At 56.9% G+C, this 21724-nt stretch overlaps 1 protein-coding gene across 2 annotated transcripts in view; it reads left to right on the top strand.

Annotated features, from left to right (window-relative positions):
* Nucleotides 1–20067, top strand: part of AJAP1 (adherens junctions associated protein 1) — a 40136-nt gene extending 20069 nt beyond the window's left edge. The window contains exons 3-7 of one of the 2 annotated variants that reach the window (XM_074924582.1): nt 8373–8460; nt 10726–10968; nt 12335–12465; nt 17258–17403; nt 17806–20067. In XM_074924582.1, the coding sequence (XP_074780683.1) occupies nt 8373–8460; nt 10726–10968; nt 12335–12407 (404 nt within the window). In that variant the 3' untranslated portion in view covers nt 12408–12465; nt 17258–17403; nt 17806–20067. The remainder of the gene's footprint in view (nt 1–8372; nt 8461–10725; nt 10969–12334; nt 12466–17257; nt 17404–17805) is intronic. The other variant, XM_074924581.1, reaches the window with a different exon arrangement.
* Nucleotides 20068–21724: the final 1657 nt, after the last annotated feature.

Here is a 21724-nt window from a genome sequence, read left to right as displayed (position 1 = left end):
GGGGCTCATGCGGGGAGGGGGCACCTCAGTGAAGGCAGCAGCACTCGCCTAGAGGAGCAGGTGAAGCTGTCCTGCTCGGTTAGATCTTCTGCTCGTCCTGCTCCTCCTCGCTGGAGAAGCGAGAGAAAAAAAAAAACAGAAACAACATCTCTCCGTGACTCACTAGCAGCAAAAACAAGCTCAAAAAAATTCCCCTGGAATCGCAAATATTCTGGTTGTAGGTAGGAGAAAAGGCAGGAGAGGGATGACTTGCAGTGTCCGAAAAGAAAGAAGCCGTGAGCTGCTCGAGGTGACCCCCAGCCCCGGTGCCGTTGTCCCGGTGCCACCCCGGCGCGCCTGGCGGAGCGCTGGTGGCACTCAGATGGGGACGCAATATGTTCACCCAGGCGGAGTTTATGCTTATGCTTTTCAAAACTGTGCTTCCTTTTTTGGGGACTGTCAGAATCGTTTTATGGCAGAACACAGAAAGAGAGAAATAATTAAAATTCCAGCGTGCTGCAGGAGGCAGGGGCCGTACGGAGCTTTCGACGGGGCGGCCGCGCTGGTGCTCTCTGCGCGGGCTGGGCTCCGTCACCGAGGCAGAGCATCCTCCTGTACTGCGGGCTCAGCCAAAAAAAAAAAGAAGAAAAGAGAAGAATGAATCAGAGGCTGTCAGTGAAGGCTTGAATTGCGCTCGCTGGGTTGTCTGAGGCTGTCCTTTCAGTATTATTAGAATAAAGCCGTCTTTAATTAAACCTTTAAGTGCTTTATAAGACAGAAGACTTTATGTGCCGTCTGCTGCTCTTAATGGTGGTTGGATTGCTGGTACGCAACGAGTTTGGCATCGTGGTCTGCGAGCGGCGTGCTCGTGGAGGAGCTGGGGCTGAGGGGCATCCCCGCCCCAGGGCCAGGGCAGAGCTGGGGGCCGGGTCTGGGGGCCGGGGGTGCCCCTAGGTGGGGGTGAGGGGCTGTGTGGGTGCTGGTGTGGGCACCCGCCGTGCCGGCAGCCGGAGCCCAGCTCGTGGCGTGCCCCAGCCTGCCCTCTGCTCCCTCCCCGCTGCTGGCCAGGAGCGTATTGGGAATAAATAATAATAGAGATATTTGCTTCCCTGTCGGGAGCTGACCCTGCCTTCAAAAAGAGGGTGCAGGAGAGGGGGCACTGGATGCAAGGAGATAGCGGATGCGACAGGCTTCAAAGGAATTAATTAAAGATAAAATGTGTTTAAAAGAAGACCCTGGGCGGTTGGGATGGAGCCGCCTCTTTGATCCGCAATGCGAAGGCGTGGGCAGGCGGCGGCCGGAGGGGAGGCGAGGGGGCTGGACGGCACCTCCGGGGCCGACACCCGCCGGTCGCCTTTCCCAGGAGGTTCCCGAGGGATCCTGCGTAAGGCCGGGCATCCGCTGCAGTTCCCCTCCGGGCTGGAGGATGCTGGCTGAAGCAGGAACCGAGCGTGGCCATGAGCTGAGCTCTCTCTGGCGAGGGAGAAGGGACTCTCTGCTCCCCGGGATTAGCAGATGTCGTGCGTGTGTGTGTGTGTGTGCCTTCACCCACGTGTGGCTAAATGAGCCAGAAACTCTCCTCTGCTGCTCTCAGAAGTATTTATTGCTTGGTGATATTTGCTGTAACACCTGAGAAGATAAGTCCCAGTGTCTTTAACATAAGCCTCTAGGATCTTTGTTCTTGGCAAGAATATTTCACAGCAGCGGCAGCAGCAGCAGGATATTCTCCTCCTTTCATCAGTCCAACCCAAAATACCAAGAGGTTTCCAGGAACCTTGGTGTGGTGGTTTGTTTTTTTTTTTTTTAACGCTGAAGAGCTGCATTTTCACTTCAGGATGACTAATGCTCGCTGGGCTGGGTTTTGGAGCGAGTCGCCCTGATTTGCCAGGTGGAAAAACAAGGGGCTTTGCCTGCTCAAACTGCCAAAAGGCAGGAGGGGTGTTAAGAGGAGCGGACCCAAGGTGGTTCCTGGCACGGTGGATGAACCAGCTTTGCACCGGAACAGGGTTTTCCCAGAAGACTCCTGCCATATCTCTTCCCTTGTATCTGACCCTCATGGTTTTTGTAAATTACTTTTCTTACAAGCTATTAAACAGCAGCAGGGTTGGTGTTACGACAAAGTCTGACTGATCCCCCCTGGGAAAGGCCGTTGGTGGCTGTGACTGCTGCAGAGCGGCCACACAACGCTCCTGATTGAATTTTTCTGTCCAAAAGCAGCTTTATGGGCTGGATGAGGCTTTCAGGGATCAGATGCATTTTCTGATGGCTGGGGAAGCTGTAATGCCTCTGGAGCCCAGCCGGGAGGAGGCAGAGGCATCCCCGTGCCCAGGGTGTGCGAGACCAGAGGAAGGAGGCTCGTGGCAGGGATGAGGACGGGATGCTGAGCCCCGCAAGAAGACCTCGCTTCAGAGAGAGCCCCTCCTCGGGCAGCCGCCGGCGTCACCATCCCTGCGCCTGGAGGCAGCGGGGGATGATGCCCGAAGCGGGCAGCCAGCCAACTGCCAGGCTCCCCTGACTGGGTTTGAGCAGTGGATCCTCTCCGGTGGTTGCTGACGTTGCCGCTCCTCTGCCCGGCGATGTGGCACCCGCTGCTCAGCTGCTGCGGAGCCCGTCAGCTCGGCCCTTCCCCGTTCCGGGCTCGCACGGCTCTTCCAGTTGCGTTTTGCCTGCTGGGATGCCGGCAGGGCGCCGGGCCAGGCGCCGTGGACGGTTGCTGAGCCGCCCAAGAGGAATCCTCCGCTGGTACGGCTCTGGCAGGCAGGGCTGGCGTGGGCCTCGGGCTGGGGGACGCGGCGCGACCGGCTGCCCGGCACCGTCCGAGCTGAGCACGGGGCACGCGGCGGCAGCGGCGGTTGCTGGTTTCTGCATGGGCTGTGATGCTCACTGTGGAAATTACTTAGAAGGTTGTTTTGGCCGGGAACAATTGCCATGGCGCTGATTCCCTTTCCCTCTCGACAAGCACTTCAGCTGCTCCCAGGAGCCAGTTTCTTTTTCTTTGTTACTGGGGCCCATTTGGGATGGCCTCTCCACGGTTTGGCGCGATGCTTTGGTCGAGGAGCGAGCGGGAGAGTCGTTAGGGCCTGACGGTGCCCGTGGAAATCCTGCTGCAGGCCAGGGCTTGCCTCTGCACCTCAACCCTCCCTCCAGCAGACCCGGCCCTGGCTTATTGAGGAGATTTACCCTCTTTCGGCATTTCAGCTCAAACGGGGAGATGTGGGAAGTCTGAGGCAGAGCGGGGAGAAAGGAACAAGGAAACAACCTTTGCGGCACGTGTGCGGGAAGGGGCTTGGGTGCTTGGTCACAGCCCTCCTGGCTGGGGCGTAGCAGGTACTCAGAGCATCTGTTGTTTTCCTACCACTAATGGTAACTCGAGATTGTAATCTGCAAAATGAAACAGAGCTGGTCTTCCCTTTTTTAATTTTATGCAGCTTAGAGGCCTTGACAAGGGTCTTCAAAGAGTTGCGGCTCGTAGCTGTTTTTATTGGGAAAATGAAAAATACGGTCTTCCTAACCAGAGCTGTTGAAATAAAGGCCTTGGGGGATAGAGGTTCTCTTTGTTTTTAATTAAGAGCTTATATCTCCTGTTCGTTGCCATTGCGCACTTCTGCAGTAGCAAGACATTAGTCTCGAATGGATTTTCTCATGGAATTAATTCTGTTGATGCAGAGCTGTCTGGGAGCCATTTCAAAAGGTGGCCAGAAAGGCCAGAACTCAGCACTTTCATCTCGATGGCAAATATATGGTCTTTAGAATAACATATTAAAAAAGGGCCGGGCCATTTGCGTGCTTTGAGAAGATTGGGTTTTTCCCCGGACTTGGGGAGTTTGGACTTGTGCATTTTGCAGGCGATGCACGGCCGCTGCCCGTGGGGGTCTCCCACTGCCGGAGGGGACGAGAAGTCCCCGGTGAGAGCAGAGTGCGCTCGGACAGCGCAGGAGTGGAAAAACCCAGCAATATTCCAGCATTTCCAAGGGTTCAAAGAGCGCCTTTGAAGAGCTTTCCCTCCTGGCAGGCGACACATTAAATTCTGCTGCACTAGCAGAAGCGCAGGGGTTTGGACACACTTTCAATTCCATTAAATACTTCTCCTGTAATTACCCCCGAGTTAAATGGTCACTGCGTCAAATTGCCTAGTAAAAGCCTTGTAAGAGGGAACCGCTCGCAGTCCCCTCGCTGAGAGGAGGCGTTTGGAGCTGCCGCGGCGGTGCGGGACAGGGCAGCGGCTCGCCGGGCGTCCCTCCCCATCTCCCGCCAGGCTCTGCCCTTCCTGCGGCTCGGCTCGGCGCTGCTTATCAACCCGTAATTAAGTGACTGCCGGGTGTTGTAACTCGCTGGGATTGGAGCTCTGCTGTCGGAAACGTTTGCCACGGAGATGGGCAAACAAAACCGAGGCGCCCTGATTCCCGCTTGCAGGTTCTTTCCTGCGGCCCTGCGTTCTGGGGGCGCAGGCTTTCGCTGTGAGTTACGTGCGTGCCAGGAGGATTTCCTGCACTGGAGGAGGAGGGTAATTTTGCTTTATGAGCTATTGATTTTATCCTCCAGGTCCCTTTCCTCCAGATGGATTGGGCTCCTAGGGCCGTGTTTAAAAATAATGCTTTGCTCTTCGCCGTCGTCTCTCCCTTTCATCTCTCCTCACCCCCAGGTGGAGAGTGTCCCTCACGGGATGTTCCCCTCTCCCAGGATGCCCCGTCCATTAACTCCTGCTTTTGCAGGCTGGATGTTTCTGTTTGATTTTGCTCCGTACAGTTCCAGACGTTTCTTTGAAGGCCTAGAGGAAAGGATTTGATGTATTTGCAAAGACTAAAGACCTACTGGTCTTTATTGCAGTGGGCATCGCGATAGGGAGTCATCCCAGTTACCCATCAGGTCCCTTTCCCTCCTTCCATCCCTGCCGTGGTTAACGCTGTTGGGAAAAACATCCCCGTCCCTTGAAATCCCCCTGGGCTCTGGTGCAGAATTAATATGCGATGCAAAGGAACTTTCTTCTGTGCTGGTACATATGGCGACTTATGTATGTGATGGAGTCTAAAATTATCCAGCCCTTCTTAAAATCCATGTGTCCTGCTCCAAAGAGCTGCCATCCTTCCCAGTGCTCAGCCACCTGCAATCTGTTCTGCCTGCGCGTTTCCCATTATGTAAGCACAAGGATTAATTGCATCGTTAGGTTCTCCCGTGTCCCTGCCGCCTCTGCCTCGGCTCCCATCTTTGCAGAAGGTCTCATTTCCGATGCTGCTTCTGTTTTCAAAGGAATCAGGCACTGGGCTGTTTTTATTTTATTTTTAGAGCCTTTCCTTTTATCTTTTTCAGCAGTGTCCCACTGGGAGCTGCTCCAAGATTGCCGCGAAGGCTGCGGCCGGGCTGCTGCCGGGGTGGGCGTCTCTCCTGACCCGGCACGCGCGAGCTGGGAGCTGCCGGCTGCTCCTCGGCTCCGTCGGGACACGGCTCCCGTCGCAACCATCCTCCGGGGACCCCGAGCGCGGGGCCAGGAGTCTTTCATCTGCGCCTCGCCTTCGGCCCGTGGGATGCCGGGAGGAGGTGGGAAGCCCTGCCGGCGTTTTCCCTGTGAATCCCCTCGGGAAACAAAAGCCAGAGGCAGAGCAGCAGAGGAGCAAATAATTTGGCAGTGGGGAAGAGACGACTCCGGCAGCCTGCGCAGCTCCGGGCTCGGCAGCTCCCGAGCAATAGTGCCGGCCCCGGGTGTCCCCGTGGGTGTTGGCCGTTGGTTCGGAGCCCCCCAACCTGCAGAGCTGCAGACGGGTCCTGCGAGGCCGCGCCGGGTCTCCTCCTCGAGGGTGCGAAGCCCAGCGGCTGCTCCTCGGCGTCAGACCCCTCCGGAGCTGGAGCTGGTGCGGAGGAGCTGGGTGATGGGTCCTCGCCATCCTCTGCCACCAGCGTCCCCAGCCCGCGCGTTCGCTCCCCCTGACCCGCTCTTTGTTCTGGCAGCTGCTCTCGCCAGCCGTTCTCTGGAGGAGCCTTGTCACAGTGTGTTTGAACCAATTGAAGTGTAATTGGGAGTAAATGGAGGAAATGGGTCATTTGCAAAATAGGTGCTTGAGTCGAGGGAGAAAAATAACCCTGACGCATCCCATCCCGCTGTGCTCGGCTTCGCCAGGGCGCGGGGGCTGGCGAGCAGCCATCCGTCTGTCTGTCCTAAGGCTCCTCAGGGAGGGAGCGTGCGGCTTGCAGCCCGGGGAGCAGGGAGGAACCCCAAAGCACCCGGGTTTTGCAGCTTTCTGCACCTCCCTGAGTTTCGGTGGGCTCTTGCCTTCAGCCAGCCCAGCACTAGGGCTGTGCCAGGATCAAGAGCTGCCGTTTTGAAAGTGTTGGCCTGCGGGAAGTCATTTCTCCTCGGTCGTGCCTCTAGAAAACTCCTTCCCAGCGATCTCCGTGGCGTGGCTGACATCTCCCACTCCAGACCACATCCTGTCCGTAAAACCAGTCGGGATCCCAGCTCTTCCCTCCGGCTCTTCTCCCAGATCTCCCCCACAGCGTATCAGCTGGCAAAGCGGGATGAGCGCTGGACAACGCCGGGTTCATGCTTCCTTCCCGAAAGCCCGCTGCTTTCACTGTGGTGCTGAGAGCTTTGCTCTGCGGGAGCTTTCTGGTCGCCGGGGCGGGTGCCAAGCCTCTGCACCCGGCCTTCCCAAGCAGCTCCCTCCCTGCCACGCCAGCTCCCTGCGAGCGATCGCTCTGGCACTTGGTGGTGTTTTGGTGAATCAGACTTGCTGAACGTGACCTTGGGTTTATTATATTAAAATGTCAAGATTCACGTTTCTGAGTGTTTTGATTTACGCCCAGGACACATCCTGGTGGCAAAGTCCGCAGATTTTGCGCAGCTTTTCTCCTGCTCTTCCCCAGGCCAGGCGTGTTTTCGATCGTGTTTCTGGGGGATTAGTGGGTTTTGGAGGTGTGTGGGCTGGGGAGGCGTCGAGCCCCTGAACGCCCTGGGAGGTGGCAGCTTTGCCCTGGGAGTTGGGTGAAACTCGAGCAGCTTTTCCCCTTTGATGAGTGTTGGCAGCGTGGGCAGGGACCGAAACCCCCGGGGTGCGGGGATGAGAAGGGGGAGACGAGAGAGCAAATTTCAAGGGAGTCAAAACTTCCGTCCTTTGAGAGAAGGCAGTGGAGCTCAAGCGTAATCCACAGTTTAAAATACCACTGATAAATCTCATCTGGCCTAATTACCCAGCCTGGTGCTTGGGCTGCTGCTCAGTCTCGCACCAGCCTGATGCGAGAGCAGGGTGCGGGGTGCCAGAAGCAGGGAGGCCACGGTGTGACCCCAAATCCTCTGCTGGGGAGTGTGGGAGAGCCCCGGGTACATTCCCAGGGCAGCGTGGGGATGCTCTGCTCAAAGTCGCCGTGGAGAGCAGCAGCGCTCCTGACCTGTCCCTCCCGGGAGAGTTTTCCACCCTCCGAGGAGGGGACACGCCAGGCACACGCCGCTTTTTTGGGGAAGGGACGAGCATGTGTAGGGCTCCCGGCGCTGGGAGAGCTACTGCGGCGATTCACTGCCGAGACCCTTGGCCGGGCAGGCTGGCAGGGCCTGCCCACCTCCCTCCTGGGTCTGCAGCCGCAGCGGCCCCGTGGGCATCCCCCTGGGCATCCCCGGCTGCGGCCGAGCCGCGGCCCCTGCGCAGAACCCGTCCTTGCCTGGGGGCAGCCGGCGGGGAGCAGCCGTTGCCTTGCCCCCGGCACGCGTGTATTGCACAGACGCGCATGTGTATGTGTGTATATATATATATAAAACTGCTTGTTTTCCTGTCATGCTAACACTTATTTATTAAAAATACCATCCATCAGGAGCTGCAACATCTGTTTGTGAAAAATAGCACATCCTTGGGCTGCAGCCAGGAAAATCATTTCATTACGAAATTGCAACTGTAAAGCAGCACAAAATCACAAACATACTGTACATTGAGATGCTTTTGTTTCCAAACTGCTCATTAGGAATGATACACGACCCAAAATTATACCCTGTGTAAGGTGAATTAGGAGAAAATGAGCCCATCCGACCTTCTAAGTGAGCAGCAGTTAGTGCGGTAATTATTATCTCTGGTTAATCCTGCACCCACTGCAAGGCTGCGCTCAAGTTTCCCTTTCCGTCCCGGAGGGGATACGTCTTCACATCTCTTCCGTTCTTCATGCCTAATTCAGGCTGACAAGGAACATACTTGAGAGGATAGGAAATGAGAAGCCTGGCTTAAAGATTATTTTATGTAAGGCAGGGGAGAGGATTGCGTCGCCGCTGCCGGGGGCTGCGTACGGCCCCGCGCCGGGGAGGGGCTGGGGGAGGCGGCAGCGGAGGGGGGTCTGTGTGCGGTGGGGGCTTTGCTCGCCGCGGCCGGGGATCCCCCTTGGCTCCCATCCCCACTCTCTCTCGTTTCTTTTCTCCACAGGTCTGGCAGTTCATCAGATAATCACTATTACCGTGTCCCTCATCATGGTCATAGCTGCTCTGATCACAACTCTTGTCTTAAAAAATTGGTAAGGTCCCTCCTGGGTCTCTTTGGCGTGGGGGGGTGGCGCAGGGACAGGTGGGACAGGGGATGCCTTTCCAGCTGGGTGGGATCCACCAGGATGGCATTGCGGGAGAAAATGTTTGAGGTTTTTTTATACTGAAACCTCCGGAGGAGGTGGGGGAGCCGGGGTTCATCTGTGCCCCTGTGGTGGTTCCCCCACCCCTCACCGCACCGGGGGTGACTTTGGGGACCAGCGTGTAACCAGGGACTGAGTCGCTGCAACGTGATGCCACCAGCGACGTCAGAGCCGTGTCCCCGCAAAGGTGCCAGGACCTGCCCTGTGCTGGGTGCCATCTCCCCCCCACTTTTGCCGCTGCTCCTTAACACACCAGCCTGGCTGCACAAGCCACAGTTGCGTTTTCTGACCTTTCCCTACGACTCCAGGGACTCAAGGGCACCTTCTGAGCCCTTCGGATGCCGCTGCTTTGAAGTGTGCCCCGTCCCCCGGAGCGCTCGTGTGTTCCTCCAGCCTAATTTGCTCCCGTTTATTCTCTCAGCATGGCTGGGCGTATGGTGAAATAGGTTAGCTGTTCGCTTCAGGCACTTGCGGCTTTACCTATTTTCCCAGGGAAACTGGCCTACTTTGAGGTCAGCCTTGCTGGCGTAGGGCTACGGCTGGAGCTCGGCGCCGGCGGTTCTCTCCTCCGGCATCTCCTCCTGCCTGCTCTGCCGTCCCCAGCTCTCCCCAGGCGCTGCTGCACAACAATTCGCTCCCCAGGGTTAGAGAAAAACCTATTTGTGGGGCTGCGGAGGCTCCTTCATCCTGGCAGAGCTGTCACGAAGCTGGTGGCTGGCCCCAAGCGCCCAGCTCCTCGCCCCACAGACCAGTTGGCTTTGCTGGGAGCGGGCCCAGGGAGGCGTTGCGAGTGCAGCTGGTGATGCTCGCTTCTGTATCTGACGGGATTTACTTCACTAAACTCCCCTAGTTGTAGCAGTGTTTCGATGAAAGAGCAGGAAAAGCACTTTATAAAACACTTCTGGGATTTTTCTCTAATAGTGTCGTAAGCAGTACGTATTGATCCGGCCGACCACAGCTTGGCAGAACAGCTTGGGTAACCTAATACTGAAGCCAGAAAGGGAAAAAAAAATAAATACAGTGATTAGAGTAGAATAGAAATTGTTTACAATAAGTGAAATTGGGAAATCACTGGAGGATACCTGCAGGTGAGCTCCGTCAGCAGTCACAAGCAGAAAAGCGGCACCCCGATGAGTTTGCTCAGCTCTAACATTTGCCAAACCACTCTGGTGTTTCACACCACGAGCTGGGCTGACCCCGGGAGAGGGCCGGCCGCACGCTCCGCGCCAGGGCTGACCCCCATCACGTTTAGTCTCTGGCCCCAAACGGGACACGGTCTCACCCCCCGTCCCTCGGCTGTCGCCATCCCCCTCGGGCGGGACGGTGAGCGATGGCCGCGCCGGGGTCCTTCTTGTCGTCGCTCTGCAAACCTGCCGTGGGGGAGCTGGCGGGTAGTTTAGTGGCCGTCTCACTCGGTCGTGTCAGCCGGTGTGGAGCTAATGCCGCCCTGGCTGGTGCCACCCCGTGCTCCGGGCCCACAGCTCGGCAGCGCGGGCAGCGCGGGCAACACCAGCATCCCCAGCTCCCGCTGCCCTCAGAGTTGGGATCTTCTGAAACTCCGGCATTGCGATAGGCGCTGTGGGAGAAAAGTGACATCCCCATTAAATCAGCGTCTAGACCCTTAACCAGGACCCGCCTGCTCGAGGGCAGGTTCCTGCTTGGTTCATTCCTACCCAAGCAGAAGTGTTGACCACGAGATCCCGGTGGAGCCTCTGGAGCTGGGGGGGTCACCGGGGAGCAGGGCTGCCCCGCCAGCCCTCCTCGGGCCGGGGGGAGCATCCGCTGCCTCAGACCAGATTCTGAGCTCATTTATCCTGATAAGTTAAAACCTTTCGGTGCCTCCCAAATGGAAAGGGTTTCCCTTCCCTCTTCTCTCCTGCATCTTTTCACTTAAAAAAGGACTTACATTTCCTGCAGGTATAACCGTATGACTTGCTAAGTGATTCCTCTGGTGGTAAAAAGCTTGTGTCTAAAATTTAAATTTGATCCTTATAAAAAAGGCAAGCCAAATGACTGCTTGACTGAGGCTGATCTTTCCAAAGTGCCTGAATTCTAGTCTAAATGCTGAGCAGCGTGTAATTAAGGGCCGAGGAGGCGCGTTCCCCGCGGAGCATCAGCGACGCGCCGTGCCTCGTGTCCCTCTTCTCGCCCCAGCTGCGCGCAGAGCGGACGCCCGCGGCGCAACAGCCACCAGCGCAAGCTGGACCAGCAAGAGGAGAGCTGCCAGAACCTGACCGACTTCGCCCCCGCCCGCGTGCCCAGCACCCTCGACATCTTCACCGCCTACAACGAGACGCTGCAGTGCTCCCACGAGTGCGTCCGGACCTCCGTGCCCGTCTACGCGGAGGAGGCGTTGCGCTCGCCCGGGGATTATAAAACAACCTTCAATGGAAACAGGTGAGGCGGGTCAGGGAGCGCTGTCCTGCTCCGGTCCTGGGCACATGTGGCAGAGCTGCCTTGCTGCGGCTCTCCAGGCCACGATGCTCACCTGCCCCGTAGCCCAGCGTGGGCACAGCTGCTGGACCCCTCATCCCATCCTCACGGCTCAGCAGCCCCCGTCCTCGCTGCGCCAGCCAGCCATCCCCCCCGGCTCAGCCAGCCCTGGCAGCATTCGGCACCACACGTTTTTCGGTGCCCGGCTGCTGCCTCCAGCACGTAAAATGCTGCTGGATCCATCTCCCAGCATCCGTGCTGTCTCCTAAGTGGCATCAAAAGCTGCTGGGTTGCGAACGAGCCGGGGTGATTAATGGAGGAGCGGGTGGCAAGAGCCAAATGAACTGTTTGTCTGGCGTGAAATAGTGACGCATTAACAAGGGGCTTCAGAGCAGCCGGCAGCGCGGTGTGAAAGATGCGAGCCCTCGCCCGCGGGCCCTCGCCTGCACGGGGGGAAGAAGAGGGGAGCGACCCCTCCCCACGCCCTGGGCTGGCTCCTAGAGCCCTTTCACTGGGCGCTGGTGTGGTCTCGCCACGCGGTAAATGCGCGTTCCCCAGCAAAGCCAGAGGAGAAATCAGGAGGAGTTTTGAGGGAGAAAATGAGCAAGTAGGTCCCCGCAGCCTGGCTGGACCGCGGCGCCTGCCGCCCGCGGCTGATGTCTACCTGCATGAGGGACGGAAGCCTGGAGGCCAACAGCTTAGCAGGCAGCTTTTTAACCATCATCTTCTGTGTGCGCATGGGGTTTTGCTAGTTCACATTCTTCAGGGTTTCCTCAGATCTCAGGAGGCAAGAGAATTGGCAGGGATTTTCAAACCATTTCGTGGAACGTACGCGTCCGTCGATCGTGATGCGCAGCCCAGCCCAGCGATGCCGGGGTGCCCTGGTTCTGGCTGGAAGGGGGTTGTTGCTTTTCTGGGCTCAGGCGATGCTTTCTGGGACCCTCTTGGCCTTGGGGTGTTCCCAGGGGGGCTGGCGGGCGCCGTGCGGGCGATGGGCACGGCAGAGCCCTGCGGGACCGCGGGGACGGGGAGGGGGCAGCCGGGAGATGCTGCCGCTTGGGGCCACCTGTCCCCAGGGCAATTGGCTGCCTTGAGCTGCTCGTGCACAGGGGTAAAACCATTGGCTATTGCAGTCTGTCTTTTTCTTCTCCTCTCCCTGCTTTGCACCTCCCTGCTTTCCAAGGCCAATGAGCCCATTCAAAGCATAACTTTAGAGGTGTTGGGTTTTTTGCCTCTAAAAAAAAGCTGATTTTTGCAGCAGGCCACCTCGGCTTGCTCCTTGTGTTTTACGTTACCAGCACGTGCAAGCCCCTTTTTCTGCTCGCTGCAGACCCTCTTCTTCTGACCGGCATCTTATTCCCGTGGCCTTTGTGTCTGAGAAATGGTTTGAAATCTCCTGCTGACTGGCCGAAGCCTGTTTGACTTCTGGGGGCAGGGCAGACGCCATCGGGCTGTTTCCTGGTACGTACCACACTCCCCCCGCGTCCATCCCGTGTCCCCCCCCGCCGTGCCCGCTGTCCCCTGCCTGGTACCACCCTCCCGCTAGGGCTTCTTTTGGGACGTTGGACCCGAGCAGGGTGGCTCACCCAGGAGGGATGGCTGGCCACGGGCTCCCGCCGTGGATGGGACGTTGGCTGCCAAAACGGCTTTTCCACGGAGGTGAATTACAGACAGGCCCGAGCGAAAAGACAGGGACAGGGATGGATGTGGACTTGAGAGCAAAGGCTCCCTGGGGCGGCCTTGAACTTCAGCCTCATCTTGTGGTTCCAGCCCACCTCTAAAACCTCGACAAGCGATAGCAATTTCCGTGCTGTGCGATGGCCTGATCTGTAATTAACCTCTTGTTGCATGATGGACAGCCCGTCTCGTTCCAAGACCCACGCATCCGACACGCATGCTCCATCGGTACCCAAAAGCTCGTTTGATGATGTTTGCTGTCATAAACAATTCCATGCTCCCACTGCGAGGGTGCTGGGTCCTCCTCTTCCTCCTCCTCCTCCTCCTCCTGCTCCCACGCCCCTCCTTGCTGTGTGGGAGGCCGAGCCTGGAGCTTTGCGCGCAGTCGCCAGCAGCCAGGCTCACGCCTCGGGTCCTGCCGCAACCAGAGGGGTACAACGATGTTGTACAGGTTGCAACAGTAGGTTGTTTGGGGATTATTTTTCTTTTTTTATTGTTAGCTTGAGCCGTTTTCACCTCCTTGCATCGCTTTTGAGGGTGGCACGGCCGACAGCAGTGTCAGGAAAAGCAATGAGGGTTCACTGCGTGCCAGCTCACCGTGGGGCAGCGGTGCCCGTTCGAGCCGCGCGCTCAGGTGAATTAATTGGTCTGTCCCAAGTCCCTGCTGTAATGAATCATATATTCAGTGTAAATGAAATTTCCAGCCTTCCCTGACTGCAGCTTGCTCGGAATAGCCTGTTTAACATTATGCTCAGCTATTGAACACAGAAATGTAATTAGATTAGAATGGAAGGGAATAAAAAGTTAATGGTCTCGGCTGTGCTTGGAGCTGGCTGTGTCTGGGCAGGCCAGGTGAGGTGGGCCGAGGGCAGAGAGGGGAAAGCAGAGAGCAGAAAGCAAAGTCAGGCTTCAGCCGTCGGCCCCCCAGCACCTTCGCCCGCAGGATCCAGCTGGCACAACCCCGCTGCTGGGCCGGGGCCGCTCTGCCCCCCAAGAGCCCCCCCTGGCTGGAGGGGCTTTGCCAGTGGATTTAAAGGTTCTCGCTCCCCATCGAGCAACGTTCCCTCATGATTTCACTGACTCTTTTGTTGTGGCCGCTGTCTGGGGGGGACAAAGTGCGAAGGTACCTGGCTGGGGGCGGGTGTTGAAGCGCAGAGCAGTAACCCCCTGTGCCTTTTCCACCGTGAGCTTTGGAGTTTGTGATGTCTGTCCATTGGCTTGAAATGTTTTTTTTAAAAAAAAACAAAAAACCCGCACAAAACCCAAGCCAGTCATACTTGGATGCTATCAGCAGCGTTGGGGCCTGAAGGAGAGGGAAGGAGAATGAGCAGCCCCGAGCTGCTGCTGCCCGCTGTGGGAAGCTGATGCTATTCCTGCTGCTCCTGCCCGAGGTCCTCTGAACTCTGTGCCAAAGACCACACCCTGGTCGTCTCCGTAGATTTCTTTAAATAGTCCAAAGCCGGTCCATTATGCCTTATTAAATCCTTGAAATTCTCATTGACCTGTTTTCATGGAATCCATAAAACATGTATTGACGCGCTCTGGAAAAATCTATCTGAGTTGTACCTGGAGCATTAGCTCCCTAATAGTGTTTCAATTATTTATACAGTTCTGGAAGCTGATGTTTGGTTTCATTAATGTTAACAAAAAGAGATTAATGCATAAAGTGTTCTCTGCGTGTGTACACGTGCATGCGTGTATTGGCACCAGGCTATTTCTGGAATACACATGCGTAAGTGGTACGTCACGGTAAAACCCGGGTGATTGCCACGGATCCCTGCGGTACAGGGGGAGGAATGTGGAGAATGTCACCACGGCACAGATAACGGGAGAACTTGCCCTCGTCCCAAAATGGGGTCAATCCAAATCCTTTGGAAGTTCCACAAAGGTCGCTCAATATTTTTTCCGTGCCGTACTATTTCCCGTGCACGTTTGCCTACATCTTCCACCGGGTTGGTGGAGCGAGGAGCTGCCGGGGTTGCGGCGTGTACGTGTTCCCCGTGGGCTTTGCTGTGCCCGGCGGAGCTGCACGGCTGCCCCCAGCCCACGGTGGTCATCGCTGCTCCCCAGAGCTCCCCACGAGCCCGCGGTCGAAAGACGCATCACAGCCCCGTGCAAACCGCGTTCTGCATGAATGCGGCTGGGATGTCCCACAGGCAGAATGAATATTTCAGGTTTCAGATGTCACGGTGTAAGGTAAAACCTTCCCGAGAGCAGATGGCGTGGCTGGTGGTACCGCGATAGCTCCCTGGTAGGTTGTCCCCTGTCATCACGGTTGCCTCGTGCTGTCACCGGGCAGATGCCGCTGAGCGCCGGAGGAGCGGGGGGACTGAGGATGCCTTTCCAGCTCCCAGTTCTAGAGGAGAAGCCGGTGCAAAAGGAGGCGCAGCTGCTTCGGGTGGCGCCTCTCCTGGAGGGGTGGCTGTTTTCCTGGCTGGCTTTGGCAGGAGCAGCGGCGTGGTCTGACGGTGCCTTGAGCTCATGCTGACGCGCTGCATCTCGGCGGAGGCAGAAGGATGCTCTGGAGCACACGGAGCTTCCCAGCCAAAGAGTTCTGTTCTTTCTCTTCCCAGCCCCTTTCTCTCGGCACGTGCAGAGGACAGAGAAGGGCATGAGGGGGGCACCCCCCAGCCAGGGCGAGTGGAGGCTCTGCAGGCTCATGGCCACACACCGGGAGGGGTCAGATGCTGCACAGGTGTGTGCGCTGGAAACCTCCCGCCTTGGAAAGGCTCAAAGCACTTGGCAAGTTTTAATTGATGGCACTGCGGAGCTCTTAGCTGTCTAATAGCAAATTCGTGCTACCGGAGGCGCAAGACAGATGATGTGGCCAGGGACAGGGATGGCAGGACAGGGCATGGAGACTGTTCCATGAGATGAGCGCCGGGAGGCTGAGCTGGAGCTTAGTGTAAACTTTCCGTATCACAGCCCATCAGCGCCGCGCAGGTACCGAGCGCCGAGCTGCCGTCTGGCATCTGCCGGCGCCGATGGCAGCGCTGGGCGGGGCGGTGGCGGGGAGCAGATGGTGGGAACGGCGCCGTGTCCAGCCTGGAGAGCTGCCGGCAGCGCTGAGGTTGTCAGGAAACCTGGTGCAGCTCATCTGGCTACACGTCAGGCAGATGTTGGAAGTGATTTCCCGGGGTCAGATTCATCCCGTGCCAACGGGGGAGCGGTGGGGAGGGGTCCTGTGCCGCCACCGCTCCCAGGAGCGGGTGCTGGTGCTGGTGGCGAGCGGCTGCCGGAGCTTTCCGGCAACTTGCCTCCGGAGCGCTGGCTGGGGGTGGAGGCTGAGGCAGCCCCGCAGCTCTTCCCGCGAGCGGAGGACCTGGCCGGCAGCAGCAGCGCGGCCCAGGGCTGCTTTAGGTGGAGATACAGCCGTCAGCTGTCCACGCCAGGCACCTCGCTGAGGAATTATCCACACAGGGGTATAAGAAGTAAAATTATCTATGCCCCCCCGTCAGGGCAGATGCCAGAGGAGACGCAGCGCCAAGGGGCCAGGGGCAGGAGCAACTGCAAACCAAAAGGTGAATTTTGCTGAAGACTCTTCGTGGCTTTGGCCGGGCACCACAGCAAACTGTGGCTGTTTTGGTTTGATCTCCTACTGGCTTTGGGGCTTTCTGAAATGCAGTTTGAGATTTTGCATTATTCTTGCCCTTAATCCCCCTCTCTTTGACTGAAAAACCCCATGGAATGAGATTATACAAAAATCTGTAAGGTTGATCAAGCGCTGACCTACTTTGCACAAAGAGGCTATTTGGAATACAATATAAATTTTACATCCCGCAATGCATGCATTAAGTAGTATTCATCCAGAACTATGTAAATGTTCGGCATCGCTGTTAGGGAAGTGGCGATTTGAGACCTGAGAACCGTACTGGTGTGGTAACATTGAGCTGACCCCAGATTTTGCAGGAGGCAGTTAAAATTTACAGTATTGTATGGTAATTCTGTGCTTTGAACACGGCGAGCAGCTGCTGTGATGGCTCCGTTCTGCCTAACAACAGCAAATGGTTTGTATTAACATTAACAGATAATGAGTCATCATAAAAAATCCAGCCTTGTCTTCGGAGGAGGAACAGCAGTCCCAACACAGCCCCGGTGCAGGAGATTAAGGACTCTGTAAAATCTGTCTCGCTAATTAAGGCTTCAGCGTTGTTCTTGGAGATGGTGTCTATGGGGCATCTTGCTTCAAAATAACGCTGAAGAAGGAACCCTGGAACAAAAAGTGTGTCGCGTGTCTCACTGCCAATAAGCAGCTAGTCAGGGGCCGCAGCGCAGCTTGGGGTGTCTTGGGGCAGCACCTCTGCGGGCCTGGGGCTGCACAGAGCCCGTGCCCCGGCGGCTCTGGCTGTCTCGGGGCCCTCGGCTGCGTGACAGCCCGTGTCACCGCGCAGGGAGGCACACGCACCCGTAACGCGAGCGGCCGCACGCTAATGAGGGGGAGCGATTGTCTTCGCAGAGAGGTTTAAAGATTACGCAGGGAGAGATCTTTCAGAAGTCAGCGAATAAATAGCTTAAGAAGAACTTCAATAGGATCTCTGGTTCTGATGCTTAACCAATTCTCTATTGATTTCTTTAGGGCATTTAACTTTAGAAAATCTTGTTAGTACTCATCATCGTCTTCTCATCTGCCAGAGCACTCGCTGCTCTTAGCCCAAGTATGAAAAGCTCCAGAACGCAAGGACGCTCAGAAATAAATCGCGCTTTGGAAAAGGCCCCGAGGAGGTAAAAGTGTGCAGTAAGGCACACCGAAGCCTCGCAGCCGCTGCTGCTGCTTGCCAAAGCGTCCCCATCCCAGAGCCTGCGGCCCCGGGCAGGAGCTGCCCCTGGGACAAGGCTGCGGAGGAGCTGGGCAGGGCTGGGGCTGCCCCGGGGAGGCAGAACTGGTGGTCCCCGTCCCGAACGCAGACTGGCAGCTGGGGAGGGGGAGGTCGCTGACATCCCGCTTCCTCCGTACCCCGCTCCCCCCCGGGACGCTTGCCCGTTTGCTCCCCTGAGCCCCGCTGGGCCGCGGCCGGGAGGAGGGGGAAGCCTCCGGGCTCCTGGGGGGCATCGATGGAGCGAGGCGAGTCGTGATGCGTTTCCCTGTCGTGATTTAATCTTTGTTTTTCTTCTTGTCCTTAACAGGATTCCATTGGTGAACCTGTAAAAAATATAAAAAAATAATGGGTTACCTGTACCTACCATTTCTGTTTACCAGTAGGAGACTCAAAGAGCAGCGTTCTATGGGCCAAATATATTTTTATAAAAATGAACACGCCTATAGGTAACTGCGTTTCGCAAAGAGCGCGTTTTTTGGAGAAGGACAAATGTGCGAGCAAAGAATCCCGTGGAGGAAGAGGAACCGGCGAGGGACTGAGAGGGAAGGACTGAGCGCCTGGAGCCTGGACGTGGACTGTGACTCTGAACCTGTGCCAATAATACCATTATGTGCCATGTACCGATGCAAAGACTTTGCAAGAAGCCGAAGCCGAGTCGATAACGCCTAAAAACGTTGTGGAGGACGAATGGGGCGTCTCTTCTGGTGGGGTCATTCATTCCGGTCCATACGCATACATACCTGCGATATATGTAGAGAGAAAATATATATATACACACACAAACACTTTTTGTACTGTAGCAATTTTTGAAGATCTTAAATACTCATTTTTAAAGAAGATGTCATGGGCTAAAAGTCTCGTTTCTTTAACACGCATAATACAAACTAGGTGAGCCGATGTTTTCTACTTTGGCAGCTTGCCTTTCAAACCTATATGTGTATATATAGGTAGACATATATACATATATATACGTGTGTGTGTGTATGTATAAACATATATATGTATGTATACATATATATATATATATAGTTTCGGTTCTTTTTGGAAATGCTTTTCCAGCGGTGGCGCCGTGGCCGCAGAGGCGCGTGGCGGGGGGCGGGCTGAGGCTTCCCCAAAACCAGCCGGAGCGCGGCTGTGCAGCCCCGTGGCTCCTCCAGCCCCGGCGGGGATGGTGCAGCGCTCCGGAGGCGGGTCTGCAAGGAGAGGGGAACAGAAACTGGGATTGGAGCTGGGAGGATGCTCTGAGCCGAATTCACAAAGTGCATTCCTGCGGTGGGAGGCCGGAGGAGGGTAACGCTGGGGCCAGGCTGCTGCGGGGCTCGGGGGGTGCTCGGCGGGTCCCGCTCCCCACAGACCCCGTGGCCGAGCCGGTGCTCGTGCGCCGTGTTCCCAGGAGCAGGGCTGCGGGGCGGGCAGGGAGCTCCCCACAGGCGGGTCCCCCGGCTCCCGACAGCCCGCAGCAGCTCGAGGCGGTGGTGAAGGGTATTTCCAGTTTGGTAGCCCGATACGGTGTCGCGGTACACAGGAAAAAGGCCGAAAGCTGGTGTTTGCCCTTTGTTTTGCAGAGCTGTGGTCCCCGCTGTACTGGGTGTGTGCCTCGGGGCTGGCTGGGGATGGGTTTGGGAGTGGACTTTCAAAGGATGGGCCTCTCTTGGCATGAGACAAAATCCAGGAGTGGGATGTGGGAGTTTTTTTGGAAAATGACTTTTAAATTGGCCACAAGATCAAAGCTTGCTCAGCCCTTTGTGAGAAACAAGAGAGGAACGAGCCCATTGCCTCCTGATGCCGGCCGTGGCCAGTGAGCTCCAGGGAGCCTCTTCCTCGGCTCTGATGGCCCTGGCTGGCCCTGCTGTGGCGGGAGAGGAGGCGGCCCCCTGTCCACAACCATGGGGATCATTTAATGGCGTTCAAAAGGGAATTTTACCCAACAGTTTGCCAGGGAAGTTACGGTTCTGCTGGCTCTGGTCTGGTGTGTTGCTCTAGAAACGCTTCCCATCGCCCCTCCAGCTCCTGCTGGGGTGGGTGTTTCGGTGGGTGGGGGTGAGCACGCCAGCCTGCCCACAAGGCCCCGGTTCAAGTCTTTCCATGGAGCCGGGTGCTGCCCTGCCGTGCCATGCCGTGCCGTGCCATGCCGTGCCGTCCCCTTCCAAACCGGCGCGGCTGGCAGGGCCAGGCAGGAGGGGGGGATGGCAGCGGCGGGCTGGGTCCTCCCAACCTGCCCGGTGTCTCGCCACGGTTTGCTTCTGTTCTTTGACACGTGTCCTGCTCCAAGCCCGGGCTTGCCCACGCAGACCATGCCAAGGCGAAGCTTGCAGAGGGCTCCCGGGTGGCTGCACTCTACGATTCATGGGAGGGTCCTGTCAGACCCTGAGCTGGGGCTCGGTTGGGTTGCTTTGACGTGACGTGGGTGGGAACGACAGCAGAGTTCAGACCAAAGTCCTCCAGTTCTTTTTGTAAACTGCCCTTCGTAAATGCTAGCGATTTTTTAGAATTGTCCAGATACACATTTCTACTCATCCACTAACTATTCAGCTCCATTTCTTTATTACAATGAACCTGCAGTTTAAAAAAAAAAGGTAGAAACTACTGGTATTGCGCATAGCCATGTATGCAGTCTCTTGTTTCCATATCCTTTCTGTCCTTTTCTGATGGAATTCCACATTCTGGATTATTTTTCCTGAATTTTTGGAAGTTGCCCCGGGAAGAAGTCTTCCTTGCTGGACCTGACAGTTACCTGCGAACTTGAACCAAACTTCTCCAAGGGCATTGCCGATGTTCCCTGTGACTCCGATGAGGCTTGAGCATCGCCTCGGGCTCGTTCTGCACCAGGGTTGCTGCCGATGGGCAGCTGGAGAGGAGGAGGGGGGTTCCTGTTGCTCCCGGACAGGTTTTAGTCGAGGGCTGAACCCATTCCTTCTGTGGAAGTGGTTTCTCATGGGCGCTGAGCTGGGTGGCAGCAGAGTTGCGTGTCCCCGGGGCTGGGTCTTGCTGTTGGGGGTATTGAACAGGTCTGGGTCCCCTGAGACTCATGCAGCGGGGAGGGGCTCTGCTCTTCTCTCTGGGTGTCATGAGAGAAAACCTTCCCACGGCGGGGCTGGGCACTGGGCAGAGGGGGGGGTCTGCCGGGCGGCTCTCGTGTCCGGCTCTCTGGGGAGCCCAGTGCCTCGCTGGGATGCCCTGGGCTAGAGGAGTGACCCCCTCCAAAGCTTTAAGTCTTCCCTGGGAAACACAGGGAGCATTGGCCCTTGGGGTGTCCCGGGGGCCTGCCCCGAAGCGGGGAGGCACAGCTGGGGGGGCTTTGGGCTGCGGTGGGGTGCAGTGAAGAGCGCGGTGCGTTGCCGGGGTGCCCTCACTCGGCAGCTGCCCAGGGGACCCCCCTAGAGCGGCTCCCCCCAGGGCTGCACTAGCACAAGGCTCCATGGCAGCGGGGGGGGGGGGTCAGCCAGAACCCACGCGAAGAGCGACCCAGGGTGAGCCGCCATCCCAGCATACTGGGGGCTTTTGTGTTTTGCTGCTGTAAATGGTGCAGCCCCTGCAAAATACCCTTCCTGGTATGGTTTTTGATTTCTCCCTCTTTGTTTGACTTTGCTGGCATCAGTCCACTCCTGCTCGGGAGCCGCGTCCGTTGTGCTTCACCCGTTGATCTTAGTATTTATTTGTACGTGCTGGCTGCACCTGGCAGTTCTTGCGGGTATTCCAGTGTAATCTCGATAGCAATCTGGCATCATAAAATATATCTCAATTCCCTCGTTCCCGAGCGCTTGAATCATCGTTCTGTGTTTCTGTATGTATGGAACCCGCTGCCTGAAGGGGAGCTGTCGGGTGGAGCTGGGGCTGGCAGGGTGGTGCCCTGCCCGGAGCCCAGCACCCGGCTCCCAGGACAAAGGAAGGAGGGAGAAGTATGTGTGTGTGTGTGTGTGTGTGTGTGTGTGAGGGAGAGAGAATGAAGGCAAATAACTTTGACCCCAGATGACGGGAGCAGGTTTCTGACGTCCAGGACTTGCATGAGCTTTCCACATAGTCTGCAGAAGGACATGTCCTGGTCACCGGGAGATGGGCGGTGCACCAGGGAACAAAAGTAGATGCACAATCTTCCCTTATTTATAAGGACCAACAGCACTTGCACTTTATCAGAGAAACCCTCCCATCCCTATGCATGGCAAGCACACCAAGGGACAACTGCCAGGAGGAAGGAAAGGAGGGAAGGAAGAAGGGAAGGGCCGGAG

Source organism: Athene noctua, chromosome 22, assembly GCF_965140245.1.
Source record: "Athene noctua chromosome 22, bAthNoc1.hap1.1, whole genome shotgun sequence".
In the NCBI taxonomy this organism is placed as follows: domain Eukaryota; kingdom Metazoa; phylum Chordata; class Aves; order Strigiformes; family Strigidae; genus Athene; species Athene noctua.
Note: the sequence above shows the minus strand (reverse complement) of the source record. Positions and strands in the feature narration are given on the sequence as shown.